Source organism: Mesocricetus auratus, unplaced genomic scaffold (genome assembly GCF_017639785.1).
Source record: "Mesocricetus auratus isolate SY011 unplaced genomic scaffold, BCM_Maur_2.0 Super-Scaffold_100013, whole genome shotgun sequence".
Taxonomy (NCBI): domain Eukaryota; kingdom Metazoa; phylum Chordata; class Mammalia; order Rodentia; family Cricetidae; genus Mesocricetus; species Mesocricetus auratus.
In genome coordinates this window covers 36396501-36411621 of record NW_024429196.1, presented here as the reverse complement: position 1 = coordinate 36411621, position 15121 = coordinate 36396501, and the positions used below count along the sequence as shown (strand labels likewise).

Sequence of the window (15121 nt, the reverse complement as noted above, 5' to 3'; positions counted from 1 at the left end):
AACTTGCCAGCACAACTGTCCATCTGGAATTTGAACTTAGTGATATGTTTTAAACTATTTTCTCATTCTGGTCATACTAAAGCTACAGAGCTTGTTTTTTCCCAAATCAGTTAAAATCTTATTTATATGTATGATTTATATATATGATTTGAGTGTATGTTAACATCTACAATGGCTATTTGCCAGTAGAATTTTATACATCAATAGAAAAAATTACATTCCAGAGATGAGTCTTGAGGCACAGTGCCTCATGGCAGATGGCACATTAGCTTGCTTTCCATTATTAAACTGGAAAGTGGGTATGCTACAGTTGTTGAAAATGTCTGCAATAAAACAAAATTACACTTCAGTACCACGGTAGATTTCAGATTATACAATACATTATATTACGTGGCCGCTATTCTGAAGTCCTATTAATTTTAAAGTTTATTGTCGGCTTAGTATTAACAACTCCCTAAGATAAAATATAAACAGTATTGGTTGAAATTCAAGCTATCAGCTATCTATCAATCATCTATCATCTATTTATTCATCCACTCATCCATCCTCTGTCTCCCTATTTCTCTATGTATATGCTGTGTATGTCTATTATTTGCATGTTCCAATGAATTTCATCAACAGCCAAGCTTTGAAGAAGACCATTCTCCTTTAAGGCACCCTATCTGTGATGGTTTGTTTCATCAAGGCTTAGGACTTGGCACCGTCATATTGACCTGTGGTCATGAAGGAAAATTTTCTCTTTTTTTATCATTTTTTATTTTAATTTTATTTTTATTTTATTTTATTTTTTCCGTGTTTCCAAACTTGGTTTTTTTATGATTTTTTTATTCTTTTTTTTAAATTTAGATAAGAAACAAGGTTGCTTCACAAGTCAGTTCCAGGTCCCTCTCCCATTCCCTCCCCTCCCCCCCATCCCCCCCGTTATCCCCTCATTCCCCCAGGGAGGGTGAGGCCCTCCATGGGGGTGTCCATAGTCTATCATTTCATATAGGGCAGGGCCTAGGCCCTTCCCCAAGAGTTCAGGGTGAGAGTGCACCTCACATTGTTCTATGGGAGTCCAAAGTCCATGTGTATACTTGGTATGGGTACTGATCTGCTGCCCAAGGCTCAATAGATTACCTAGGCCTCCTCACTGACACCCAGATTCAGGGGGGTCTTGATCAGTCCCATGCTGGATTCCCAGGCTGATGCCTGGGATTCAAGAGTTAACCTTTGTCTGGTCAGCTGTTTCTGGGGGTTAAACCAGCCCAGTCTTAATCCCTTTGATCATCAGTCCTCCCTCTCTAATACGGGCTTTCTTGAGTTCAGCTCAGTACTCAACCAGCCACTAAATGTAGTTTCTGTTTCCCAGACTCTCTGGCAATAGGATTGTAGGCTGGCACTCCCCAGATCTATGTCTATGATCCATATATGAGAGAGTACATGCCATGTTTCTCTTTTTGTGACTGGGTTACCTCACTCAGGATGGTTTCTTCTAGTCCTCCCCTCCTCCCGCACTCCCCTTCCCCCCCACCCTCCCACCCTATTGCCAAATCTTTCCACATAGGGGATATCTAGAGTCTGGGTAGGGTCCAGGCACTCCCCTAAGAGTCCAGGCTGAGAGAGCATCCCTCTTTGTGCTATAGGTACACGAAGACAGTTTGTATACCAGGGATAGACACTGATCCACAGCTCAGGGCCCCATAGGTTTCCCAGGCCTTCTCGCTGACACTCACATTTGGGGGGGTCCAGATCAGTCCCATGCTGGCCTCCCCACTGTCGGTCTGGGGTCCAGGAGCTCTCCCCTGTTCAGATCAGCTGTCTCTGCTGGTTTTGCCAGCCCATTCTTTGCCAATTTGCTCATCACTCCTCTCTCTCTGTCACTGGGTTCCTTGGGTTCAGTTCAGTGATTAATTGTGTGTTTGCCTCTGCTTCCATCAGTCACAGGATGAAGGGTCCAGGATGGTTATAGACATCAAGTTCATTATCAGGAATGGGCATTCGAGGTGGTCTCTCCACTATTGCTTAGCTTGCCAATTGGTGTTATCCCATTAGATCACTCGAGGTTGCTCTGGTGCCTGATCAGTATTCGATCCTATGATTCCCTCTTCCGCCTATTCTACCCCCACCCCCTCAACTTCCTGTTCCCCCATGACCAACTCTCTTCCTCTTCACCCCCTCTCTTCTTCCCAGGTCCCACTCCCCCCCCACCCCTCGCTGTGTTCCCCATCCATTCAGGGGATCTTGTCTCAATCCTCTTCTCTTGGGTACTATGCATATATGCATAGCTTTTAAGTTCTTTCCTGTTTCCCAGACTCTCTATCAGTGGAAGTGCAGATTGTCACTATCCTGATCCATGTCTAAAATCCATATATGAGTGAGTACATACCATGTTTGTCTTTTTGCGACTGGGTTACCTCACTCAGGATGGTTTCTTCCAGTGCTATCCATTTCCCTGCGAATTTCAAGATTCCATTGTTTTTTTCTGCTGAGTAATACTCCATTGTGTAAATGTACCACATTTTCTCTATCCACTCTTCAGTTGAGGGGCATCTAGGTTGCTTCCAGGTTCTGGCTATTACAAATAATGCTGCTATGAACATAGTGGAGCAGATGCCCTTGTTGTATGAACTTGCCTCATTTGGATATATGCCTAAGAGTGGAATTGCTTGGTCTAGTGGTATATTAATTCCCATTTTCCTGAGGAATCTCCATACTGATTTCCAAAGAGGCTGTATGAGTCGGCACTCCCACCAGCAGTGGAGTGTTCCCCTCTGTCCACATCCTCTCCAGCATAAATTGTCTTCGGTGTTTTTGATTTTAGCCATTCTGACAGGAGTAAGATGGTATCTCAGAGTTGTTTTGATTTGCATTTCCCTGATGGCTAAGGATGTTGAGCACTTTCTTAAGTGTCTCTTGGCCATTTTAGCCTCCTCTACTGAGAATTCTCTATTTAGCTCTGTACCCCACCTTTTAATTGGATCCTTTGGTGTTTTGGAGACTTGTTTCTTGTGTTCTTTGTAAATTTTGGAGATTAGCCCTCTGTCAGATGTAGGGTTAGTGAATATCTTTTCCCATTCTGTGGCCTGCCCTTTTGTCTTTTTGACTGTGTCCTTTGCCTTACAGAAGCTTTTTAGTTTCAGAAGGTCCCATTTGTTAATTGTTGATCTCAGTGCCTGTGCCCCTGGTGTTATGTTTAGGAAGTGGTCTCCTGTACCAACTCGTTGAAGAGTATCTCCCACTTTCTCTTCTAAAAGTTTCAGTGTGGCTGGATTTATGTTGAGTTCTTTGGTCCATTTGGACTTAAGTTTTGTACAAGGCAATAAACATGGATCTATCTGCAGTCTTATGCATACCAGTACTCAGTTATGCCAGCACCATTTGTTGAAGATGCTTTCTTTTTTCCATTGTACAGTTTTAGCTTCTTTGTCAAAAATCAAGTGTTCATAGGTGTGTGGATTAAAATTAGAGCTTTCGATTTGGTTCCATTGGTCTACCTGCCTATTTTTGTGCCAATACCAGGCTGTTTTCAGGACTATAGCTCTATAATAGAGCTTGAAGTCAGGTATGGTGATGCCTCCTGAAGTTCCTCTATTGTATAGGGATGTTTTAGCTATCCTAGGCCTTTTGTTTTTCCATATAAAGTTGATTAATGTTCTTTCCAGGTCCTTGAAGAATTGTGATGGAATTTTGATAGGGATTGCATTGAATCTGTAGCCTGTTTTTGGCAAGATTGCCATTTTTATTATGTTGATCCTACCAATCCAAGAGCATGGGAGATCTTTCCATTTTCTGGTATCTTCTTTGATTTCTTTCTTCAAAGACACAAAGTTCTTGATATACAGGTCTTTAATTTCCTTGGTTAACATTATCCCCAGATATTTGATGCTGTTTTTGGCTATTGTAAGGGGTGATGTTTCTCTGATTTCTTTCTCAGTCACTTCATCATCTGTATATAATAGGGCCACTGATTTTTTTGAGTTTACCTTGTATCCTGGTGTTTATCAGCTCTAGGAGTAACCTTGCAGAGTTTTTTGGGTCACTTATGTAAACAATCATATCATCTGCAAATAGTGAAAGTTTGACTTCTTCTTTTCCTATTTGTATCCCCTTTATCTCCTTTGTTGTCTTATTGCTGTAGCTAGAACTTCAAGTGCAATATTGAAGAGATATGGAGAGAGTGGACAACCTTGTCTTGTTCCTGATTTTAGAGGAATTGCTTTGAGTTTCTCTCCATTTAGTTTGATGTTAGCTGTTGGTTTACTGTATATTGCTTTTATTATATTCAGGTACGTTCCTGTTATCCCTTATCTTGATGTGGGAAAGCCCAGGCTATTGTAGGCAAAGCCTCTCTTGGGTAGGTGGTTCTAGGTTGTATACAGAAACAAGATTAATAGACCATTGAGAACAAACCAGTAAGAAGTGTTTTTTGTGGTCTCTGCTTCAGTGCCTGTATTGGCTTTCCTCAATGGTGAAATAAAATCTATAATCTAAAATAAAGTCTTTCCTCCAACAAGTTAGATTTGGTCACAAGTTAGATTTGGATAGTACGACTCATTGATTTGCTACTAACATATTCTAGGAGAAGAGACATCATACTCTTAAATCGTATACACACTGATGACTCTGTCAAGCTCCAAACAGCCACTTCCAATCCGTGGGTTAGATAGGTGGTTCTGTTTAAATTCAGTGGATCACAAAACAAGAGTCATGAAAGTAGGAAAGGAACTGGAAGGGATATGGGAAGGCTTAGGGTATGGGAGGGACATAAGAGAGAAGAGCAACAGGAGAGTAGTAAGAACATATTATATACATGTATTAAATTGCCAAACAAAAATTAAGCAACAGAAAATGCCAACTGTGAATCTTTTAACAATTATCTTCTTGAAACATTTAAACGATCATCTTCTTTTTTAATGCATGACATCATGTATGATATGCTGTGTAAATAGCTTTATTTTGTTGAATTATACTTAACCTACTAAAAGCTAAAACCAAAATAGACATGGCATATCTTGCCAAAATATCAAGTGCAATGTCAAGAGAATTGGCTATTTGTTTTTCACATCTGTTCATTGACTAAAGTATACATCAGACAATATCTGTGTATAATCACTTATTCATTCATCTTTATAATTGACCATAAACTGTACATAACCAGTGAAATCTAGCTGTGGGTGAAATAAAATAAAACAAACATTGGGAGGAATTTGGTATTAGTTTTCTGGGGGTTGGAGTGATGGCTCAGCAGTTAAGAGTGCTCCGGGCGAGGTAAAACTGGGCCCTGTATCCGGGCCTGACTTCCAGTGCCTGGGGACTGCCTAGGGACTGCCAAAGATCTTCCCTTCCTGGTGGGAGCCACACACCCCAGATTCCTGGTCTTCTCTTCCACCAATGGGACCAGGAGATCAGGTAAACCAGGGTCTGTATCAGGGTCTGACTTCCAGTGCCTGGGGACTGCCAGAGAGCCTGCCCTCCCAGCAGGAGCATACACACCTTAATTTCCTGGTCTACTTCTCCAACAATTGGACCAGTGCCTGCTGTCCACCAGCAAGCCTATGCACCCATGTGGGAGTCTACATACCCCAGTTTCCCATTCTTCTTCAGGACCAGGACTAGGAACAGAAAGAGGATAACTATCAGAATATTGGACTTGCTTTCACCCACTGAAAGGAACTCTGGTTCCCTAAGCACCAGGCCAGTAAGGGGCTCTTTCTGCATCCACTAGAAGAAGGCACAGGAAAGAGACAATACAAAAACACACTCAGCAACAGAAAAAGAAGTATGACACAGCCAGATTCTAGAGACTTCACACCAGCAAGATTCCAACATTCGAATGCAAATGAAGCAGAAGAGAATGACCTTAAAAACAATTTCATGAAAATAATAGAGGCCCTAAAAGAGGACATAGGAAAATCCCTCAAAGAAATGGAAGAAAAAAACCCAAAAGTGCAGGAAATGTGAGAAAAAGCAAACCAAAACTTCAAAAAAATGCAACAAATGGACCAAAAGACAAAACAAAATTTGCAAGAAGCAATTCAAACAGTGCAAGGGTTGAAAAAAAAACACAATCTGAAGGAAGGCTGGAAATAGAAAAGCTGGGCAAATGGTCAGGTACTAAAGACACAAGCATAACTAACAGAATACAAGAGATGGAAGAGAGAATCTCAGGTGTTGAAGATACACTAGGAGAAATTGATACATTGACCAAAGAAAATCTTAAGTCCAACAAATCCCTAACACAAAACATCCAGGAAATATGGGACACCATGAAAAGACCAAACCTAAGAATTATAGGTATAGAAGAGGTGAAGAAAACTACCTCAAAGGGGCAAAAAATATATTCAACAAAATCATAGAAGAAAACTATCCCAAACTAAAGAAAGACATGCCAATGAAGGTACAAGAAGGTGGACCACAAAAAAAGTTCCCTCGCCACATAATAATCAAGACCCCAAAAATACAAGAAAGAATATTAAGAGTAGCTAAGGAAAAAGGTCAAGTAATATATACAGGCAAACCTTTCAGAATTATACCTGACTTCTCCATGGAAATTCTGAAATCCAGAAGGTCCTGGATAGATATTCTACCAACACTAAAAGACCATGGATGCCAGCCCAGACTACTATACACAGCAATGCTTTCAATCACAATACATGGAGAAAACAAGACATTTCATGACAAAACTAGATTCAAGCAATACATATCCACTAACCCAGTGCTACAGAAAGATCTGAAAGAGAAGCTCCAACCCAAGGAAGTTAACTACAACCAGAAAAACATAGGCTTTAGATAATCCCACCTTACCAACAGCCAAAAGAAAAAAGGGTGGAATTCCACACATAATTCCATCAACAATAACCATTCCAAATCAAAGAAGAATGAACAATCAAAGGTCATTAATATCCCTCAATATTAATGGTCTTAACTCACCCATAAAAAGACACAGGCTAACAGAATGGATTTGAAGACAGAACCCATCCTTCTGCTGCATACAAGAAACACACCTCAGACTCAAAGACAGACATTACCTCAGAGTTAAAGGTTGGGAAAAGATTTTCTAATCAAATAGGCCCAAGAAACAAATGGGGGTAGCAATCCTAATATCTAACAAATTAGACTTTAAAATAAAATCAATCAAAAGAAATGAAGGAGGTCATTGCCTACTCATCACAGGAGAAATTCACCAAGATGAAGTTTTAATTCTGAACATCTATTCCCCAAATACAAAGACATCCATGCCCGTAAAAGAAACATTACTCACATTCAATTCATATATATAGCCCCACACACTTATACTGGGACACTTCAACACCCCACTCTCACCACTACACAGGAATATCAGACAGAAACTTAATATAAAAGCAAAGGGTCTAATAGAAGTAATGAACCAATTGGGATTAACAGACATCTACAGAACATTCCATCCAAATAAAAAATAACATACCTTCTCAGCACCACATGGAACCTACTCAAAAATCGACCACATACTTGCCAACATATCAAAACTCAGAAGGTACAAAATATTGGAATAACTCCATGCATCTTATCAGACCATGATGCATTAAAATTAGAATTCCACAACAACACAAATTGCATAAAACCTACAAACTCATGGAAATTGAATAATGCACAATTGCACCATTCCTGGGTCAAAGAAAAAATAAAAAAAGACATTAAAGACTTCCCAGAATTCAATGAGAATGAAGACACAACATATCCAAACTTATGGGACAATTTCAAATCAGTGCTACAAGGGAAGTTCATAGCACTAAGTGCCCATATGAAGAAATTGGAGAATAGTTACTTTAAAGAATTAACAGGACTGCTGAAAGCTCGAGAACACAAAGAATTAAACTCACCCAAGAGGAGTAGATGCCAGGAAAGAATCAAACAGAGGGCTGAAATCAATAAAGTAGAAACTAGAAAAACAATACAAAGAAACAATGCAATGAAGAGTTGGTTCTTTGAGAAAATCAACAAGATAGACAAACCTTTATCCAAACTTATCAAACAACAGAGTGTGAACATGTGAATGAACAAAATCAGAAAAGAAAAGAGGGACATAACAACGGACTCTGAGTAAATTCAGAGAATCATCAGGTCATATTTTGAAAACCTGTACTCCACAAAATTCAAAAATGTAAAGCAAATGGACAAGTTTCTGGATAGTGATCACCTGCCAAAATTAAATCAAGAACAGATAAGCAATTTAAATAGACCTATGACCCTAAGGGAAATAAAAACAGTCATCAAAAGTCTCCCAACCAAAAGAAGCCCATGTCAAGATGGCCTCAGTGCAGAATTCTACCAGAAATTCAAGAAGAGCTTAGACCAAAGCTTCTGAAAGTATTCCATGCAATAAAAGCAGAGGCTTCAATAATCTTGATCCCTAAGCCAGACAAAGACAAAGCTAAGAAAGAGAGCTTCAGACCAATATCCCTCATGAACATTGATGCAAAAATACCCAATAAAATACTGACAAATCAGATCCAAGAACACATCAAAACAATCATTCATGTAGGTTTCATCCCAGGGATGCAGGGATGGTTCAACATACAAAAATCAACCAAATGTAGTCTACCATCTAAATAAGTTGAGAAACAAAAATCACATGACCATCTCACTAGATGAAGAAAAAGCCTGTGACAAAATCTAACACCCCTTTATGATAAAGGTCTTGGAGAGATCTTGGATAACAGGAACATACCTAAACATAATAAAACCTAAATACAGCAAACCAACAGCCAACATCAAACTAAATGGACAGAAACTCAATGTGATTCTGCTAAAATCAGGAACAATACAAGGATGTCCACTCTCTCCATACCTTTTCAATATTGCAGTTGAAGTTCTAGCTAGAGCCATACTACAACAAAAGGAAATCAAGTAGATACATATTGAAAAGGAAGAAGTTAAACTTTCACTATTTGCAGATGCCATGATAGTTTACATGAGTGATCCAAAAAACTCTACCAGGGAACCCCTGATAAACACTTTCAGCAATGTGGCAGGATACATGGTCAACTCAAGAAAATCAGTAGCCCTACTATATACAAACAATAAAAGGGCTGAGGAAGAAATCAGAAAAATATCACTGAACCTCTTAGAAGAGAAAGTGGGTGGTACCCTTGAACTAATTGGTACAGGAGACTGTTTCCTGAATGTAACACCAGTAGCACAGACATTGAGGTCAACAATTAATACATGGGACCTCCTGAAACTGAATAGCTTCTGTAAGGCAAAGGACATAGTCAACAAGGCAAAAAGGCAGCCTACAGAATGGGAAAAGATATTCAGTAACTCTACATCTGACAGAGGGCTGATCTCCAAAATTTACAAAGAACTGAAGAAGCAAGTATCCAAAACACCAAAGGATCCAATTAAAAAGTGGGCTACAGAACTATATAGAGAATTCTCAATAGAGGAGTCTAAAATGGCTGAGAGACACTTGAGAAAGTGCTCAACATTCCTAGCCATCAGGGAATGAAAATCAAAACAACTCTAAGATACCATCTTACTCCTGTCAGAATGGCTAAAATAAAAAACACCAAGGGTAGTTTATGCTGGAGAGACTGTGGAGAAAGGGTACTCTCCTTCACTGCTGGTGGGAGTGCCAACTTGTTTAGCAACTTTGGGAATCAGTATGGAGATTCCTTAGAAAAATGGGAATAATCCTACCACAAGACCCAGCAATTCCACTCTTAGGCATGTATCCAAAAGATTCATACAACAAGGACATCTGTTCCACTATGTTCATAGCAGCATCATTTTTAATAGCCAGAATTTGGAAGCAACCTAGATGCCCCTCAACCAAAAAGTGGATAGAGAAAATGTGGTACATTCACACAATGGAGTACTATTCAGCAGGAAAAAAATCAATGGAATTGTGAAATTTGCAGGCAAATGAATGGCACTAGAAGAAACCATCTTGAGTGAGGTAATCCAGGCGCAAAAATACAAACATAGTATGTACTCTCTCATATATGGACTTTAGACATAGATCTGGAGAGTGCCAGCCTACAATCCCATGGCCAGATAATCTTCATCCAATGGCTGATAGAAGCAGCAGCAGACTCCCACAGGTAAACACTGTGCTGAACTCAAGGAACCCAGTGACAGAGAAGGAGGACTGATGAGCAAAGCACTTAAGACTGGGCTGGTTTAACCCCCAGAAACAGCTGACCTGACAAGGGTTAGCTCTTGAATCCCTGACTGATGGCTGGGAATCCATCTCGGGACTGATCAAGACCCCCTGAATGTGGGTATCATTGAGGAGGCCTAGGCAATCTATTGGGTCCCTGGTAGCAGATCAGTATTTATCCCTGGCATACAAAGGACTTTGGGTGCCCATTCAATAATGAGAGATGCACTCTCACCCTGGACTCTAGGGGAAGGGTCTAGGCCCTGATTTGGATGAAATGACAGACTATGGACGGCCTCACCCTCCATGGGGAAATGAGGGGGCAATGGGGGTGGGTTAATGGGATGGCGTGGGAGGAGGGGATTGACATGTGAAGCAGCCTTGTTTCTAGTTTAAATTTAAATTTAAAAATAAAACTAAAAATAAAAAAGGAGTCCCTGGGGCTTTTGCAGAGGACCAAATTTCAGTTCTCAGCACCTACTTCAGTCATCTCACAATCACATATAACTCCAATTTTAGGGAATTTTGTGCTTCTGGCATCTGTGACTACCTGACTAAATGGCTACCAAGGTTTGTGGGATATGAGCTTAAGTATCAGTAGCTTCATAGAGAAATTTGACAGTTATATTATAAAAGCAGTGAGGTTAGTGTATTATTTACTTGTATTTATATTTTCCTAGGTGAAAAGTAGCCACAAATGTCACTTCAGTTTCAGGTCTTAAATGGCCTTGGGCACATACTCTATTATGGTCATGGTGGCATTTAGTTAGAAATGAAGGATAACTGCCATCGCATACCTCATTAAAATGTTAGCTTTAAAAGACCATGGAAGATCATCAGACTTTGAAGATCTCCCATGGAAGGCCTCCTCCTCCCTGGGGAGTGGATGTGGAATAGGATGGGGGGTTCAGTGGGGTGCATTGGAAGTTGGGAGGGAGAGGGAGCTTGGATTTATATGTAAAATAATTTGTTTCTATTGTAAATAAAAATTTTATAAAAAAAGAAAAAAAGACCAACTGCCTGCATTCACAAGAGAGAAGCTGTAACAATCTAAGAAGAAAACACCAAGGCATATATAACGATTGTATCTGAAAATGGAGTCTTTGGTAGAAGAACAGAAGCACAGGAGACAAAAGGACAGAACTCAGATAAATTTGTGAAAAAAATACAAAAATTTCCTTCATAAAACATTATCAAGACAACAAAGAGAGCCAGGTGCAGTGACTCCTTTTTATAATCTAGAACATGGTAAGCTGATCCAGGAGAAATGCTAAAAGTTCTAAGCCAGCCTGGACTTGAATGTGAGATTTTGTCCCCAAAAAACAAATAATTGAATGAATGAATGAATGAATGAATGAACGAATAAATAAATAAATAAATAAATAAATAAATAAATAAATAGCTTGCCCCAATAAAAAATAGACAAGGAGCTTGGCATCATAGCTCAGGGGTAGGTGTGGTTTCTGTAGGCTTGATGACCTCAGTTGACCTGAATTCAATCTCAGATCCCACATGTGGCAGGAGAGAATTAACCCTTGAGATTTGTCCTGTGATCTCCATGTGCATGCACATGGATACTTTAACAAAGGCACACTTGGAGATGCACACACATGCAAGAATATGTATAACATAAATTCTTTAAAAACAGCATCTAATTGGTACATAAAGAAGGTGGAAACTTCCTGGATTTCTGGTGGGAATGTAAGATGCCATGGCTTGTAGAGGACATGTCAGGTGGTTGTTCAAGGAGTTGAAGCTAGAATTAACATAGATCCAGAAATCTTACTTCTAAATAAATACACTAACATTATGAATTATTAATATAGTTCCTTTTTAGCATGTTTTACCTTATTTTGTTTATTAAAAACAGATTATTTTCTTACAAAATATGTCTGTATTTGTTCTCCTCTGCTGTAGAAGGAAGCCTTTCCAATGATGGCTGAATACGGCACCAATCTATGAGTACAGAAGCACAACATAAGGAGTCATTTTATTGTTACTTTTTAAAAGATTATCAGTATATAGTTTTACCCTAGATCCCTGGGATAGCTAATCTCTGGTTCTTGTTCATCCAAACAGTTTCAGTTATAGATTCCATGTCATGGAGTGGGCCTTAGCTCAAATCAGGCATTATTTGGCTATTTATACAAGTTCTATGCCACAATTTCCTTAATAAGGATAGATTATAGATCAAAGGTTTTATGGTGGTGTTGGCATTTATGTTTCTATATTTTGATAGCCTACAGAGTACCTTCCTACACCAAAGACACTAGAATATGAGAATGAAGCTCATATGGCAACTCAACAGGAGAAAAAGAGTTCCAAGAGCAGACACAAGAGCAAGGAGCCCACTCATTCTCACAGTCAGGAGGTCCACAGCAATGCTAATCTAGCAGCAATTATATATGCAGAGGATATGCAGACCCCTGTAGGCCCTATGTTGCTACTTCAGACTCTGTGAGTTCATATGCATCTGGTTTAGTTGTTTCAGAGGGCTTTGTTCTCCTGGTGTCCTCTATTCCCTTTATCTCTTTCACTGTTTCAGCCTCCTGTTCCTTGAGATTCTATGGTCTCAGAGGGGAAGGATTTGATGGAGACTTCTGCATAATGTCTGGTCATGGATATCTGCATCTGCTCCCATATGTGCTGAAGGAAGTCTTTCTGATGATGACTGGATAAATCACTGATCTCTGAATATGGCAGAGTATCATTAGAAATCACTTTATTGATCTTTTTGATCAGTAGTATTTGGTTATATTTCATGTCTCTGAGCTATCTAGCCTCTGGTTCTTGGTTACCCAAACAGTGTTGTGTATGAGTTCCTTTTTGTGGAGTAGATATTTGGTTGGTTACTCCCACAAGTTCTGTGCCACCATTGCCATAGCATATTTTGTAGGTAGGACACATTGTATGTCAACAGGTTTGTAGCTGGGTTGGTGTCCACATTTCTCTGTTGGTAGCCTGAAAAGTACCTTTCCACACCAAGGAGACTAGAATATAGATGTGAAGGCCCTATATAGGCACCAGCTAGATTTCTTCATGTTCAATGAGTTGTATAGGTATTGTCCTTTGCATAGGAGTCCCTGATTTTAGAGTTTGAAGAGCAACCTTTTGTCTTAGCATATAGCTTAAGTTGTTTAGGGATTTCCATGGGACCCCCCCTTGGCCAACAACTCAATTGAATGTAACCTAATCCTGCCATTGGAATTCTCAACTGACTATAAGAGAAGGCCAGTTGTGACTCCATATACCCCATTACTAGGAGGCTCCATTAGGATCACCTTCATAGATTCCAGGAAGTTTCCATTGCAATAGGTTTCCACATCACCCTCTAAATACACCCCCTCAATTTCAGTTGGCTCTCCCCACAGTCTCTCCTTCCACCATATCTCCACCTGATCCCCCACTGCCATCTCCATCCACCCCCAGTCTGCCTGTAAAATCCTTTCTATTTCCCCTCTCAGAGAGATCCCTAACCTCTCAGTGTCTATGGATTGCAGCTTGATTAACATTTACTTAAAGGCTAATATCCCCCTATAAATGAGTAAACACTGTTAAGCAAAGAACTGCCTGATAAAGAGAGATGAAAATGGTTACTCTGCAGTGGTAGCTGATTTTGGCCTGGCTGAGAAGATTCCTGATGCTAGTACAGGGAGTGAGAAGCTGGCTGTAGTGGGCTCACCTTTCTGGATGGCACCGGAGGTTCTCCGAGATGAGCCTTATAATGAGAAGGCAGATGTGTTCTCTTATGGTATCATCCTCTGCGAGATCATCGCCCGCATCCAAGCTGATCCAGACTATCTTCCTCGCACAGAGAATTTCGGGCTGGATTATGATGCTTTCCAGCACATGGTGGGAGACTGCCCCCCAGAGTTTCTACAGCTCACCTTCAACTGCTGTAATATGGATTCCAAACTGCGCCCATCCTTTGAGGAGATTGGAAAGACCCTGGAGGAAATTATTAGCCGCCTACAGGAAGAAGAGTTGGAAAGGGACAGGAAGCTGCAGCCCACAGCTAAAGGACTGTTGGAGAAAGTGCCTGGAGGGAAACGACTGAGTTCACTGGATGACAAGATTCCCCATAAGTCTCCACGTCCAAGACGTACTATCTGGCTGTCTCGAAGCCAGTCAGACATTTTCTCTCGTAAGCCTCCACGTACAGTCAGTGTCTTGGACCCCTACTACCGGCCACGAGATGGTGCTACACGTACTCCCAAAGTCAACCCTTTCAGTGCACGCCAGGACCTCAAGGGTGGCAAGATCAAATTCTTTGGCCTGCCCAGCAAATCTGTCATTTCCCTTGTGTTTGACCTGGATGCACCAGAGCCTGGAACTATGCCTCTAGCTGATTGCCAGGAGTCTCTGGCTATGTCTTCCAGACGGTGGCGTTCTTTGCCTGGTTCACCTGAGTTCTTGCGTCAGGCTTGTCCATTTGTGGGCTGTGAAGAATCACTATCTGGTGGGCCTCCACCACGACTCAGTAGTCTCAAGTACAGAGTAAGAGAGATCCCACTTCTGACACCATTTTGTTAAGAGAAGCTTTCCTTGAGAGGAGCCTTCCCTCCAGCCTGGTTCCAGAGCCGCTTCAAAACACCATGTTTATATTTCTAGATCTTTGTTGCTTCAGCATGATTTTTCTAGTTCCATCCTTTTGTCTACAAATTTCATCATGTCATTTTTTTCCAGACAGGATTTCTCTGTGTAACAACTTCCCTGGCTTTCCTGGAATTCTCTTTGTAGACTAGGCTGGCCTCAAACTCACAGAGATCATCCTGCCTCTGCCTCCTAAATGTTGAGATTAAAGGTGTGCACCATCATTGCATGGCTATAATAGCATTTTTAAACAACTAAGTAATACTCAATTCTGTGAATGTACAAAACTTTTTATCCAGTCTTCTGTTGAAGGACATCTAGGTTGTTTCCAATTTCTGGGTATTATAAATAAAGCCATAATAAACATGATTGAACAAGTAAGTGTTTGTGGTACAAGGGAGTGTG

The 15121-nt window shown here is 40.4% G+C and overlaps 1 protein-coding gene across 1 annotated transcript in view; it reads left to right on the top strand.

Moving 5' to 3' along the window:
- Positions 1-12416: 12416 nt before the first annotated feature.
- LOC101841540 (dual specificity testis-specific protein kinase 2-like) overlaps positions 12417-15121 on the top strand; it is an 85227-nt gene continuing 82522 nt past the window's right edge. The window contains exons 1-2 of the mRNA XM_040756193.1: positions 12417-12551; positions 13688-14651. Of these exons, the coding sequence (XP_040612127.1) occupies positions 12417-12551; positions 13688-14651 (1099 nt within the window). The remainder of the gene's footprint in view (positions 12552-13687; positions 14652-15121) is intronic.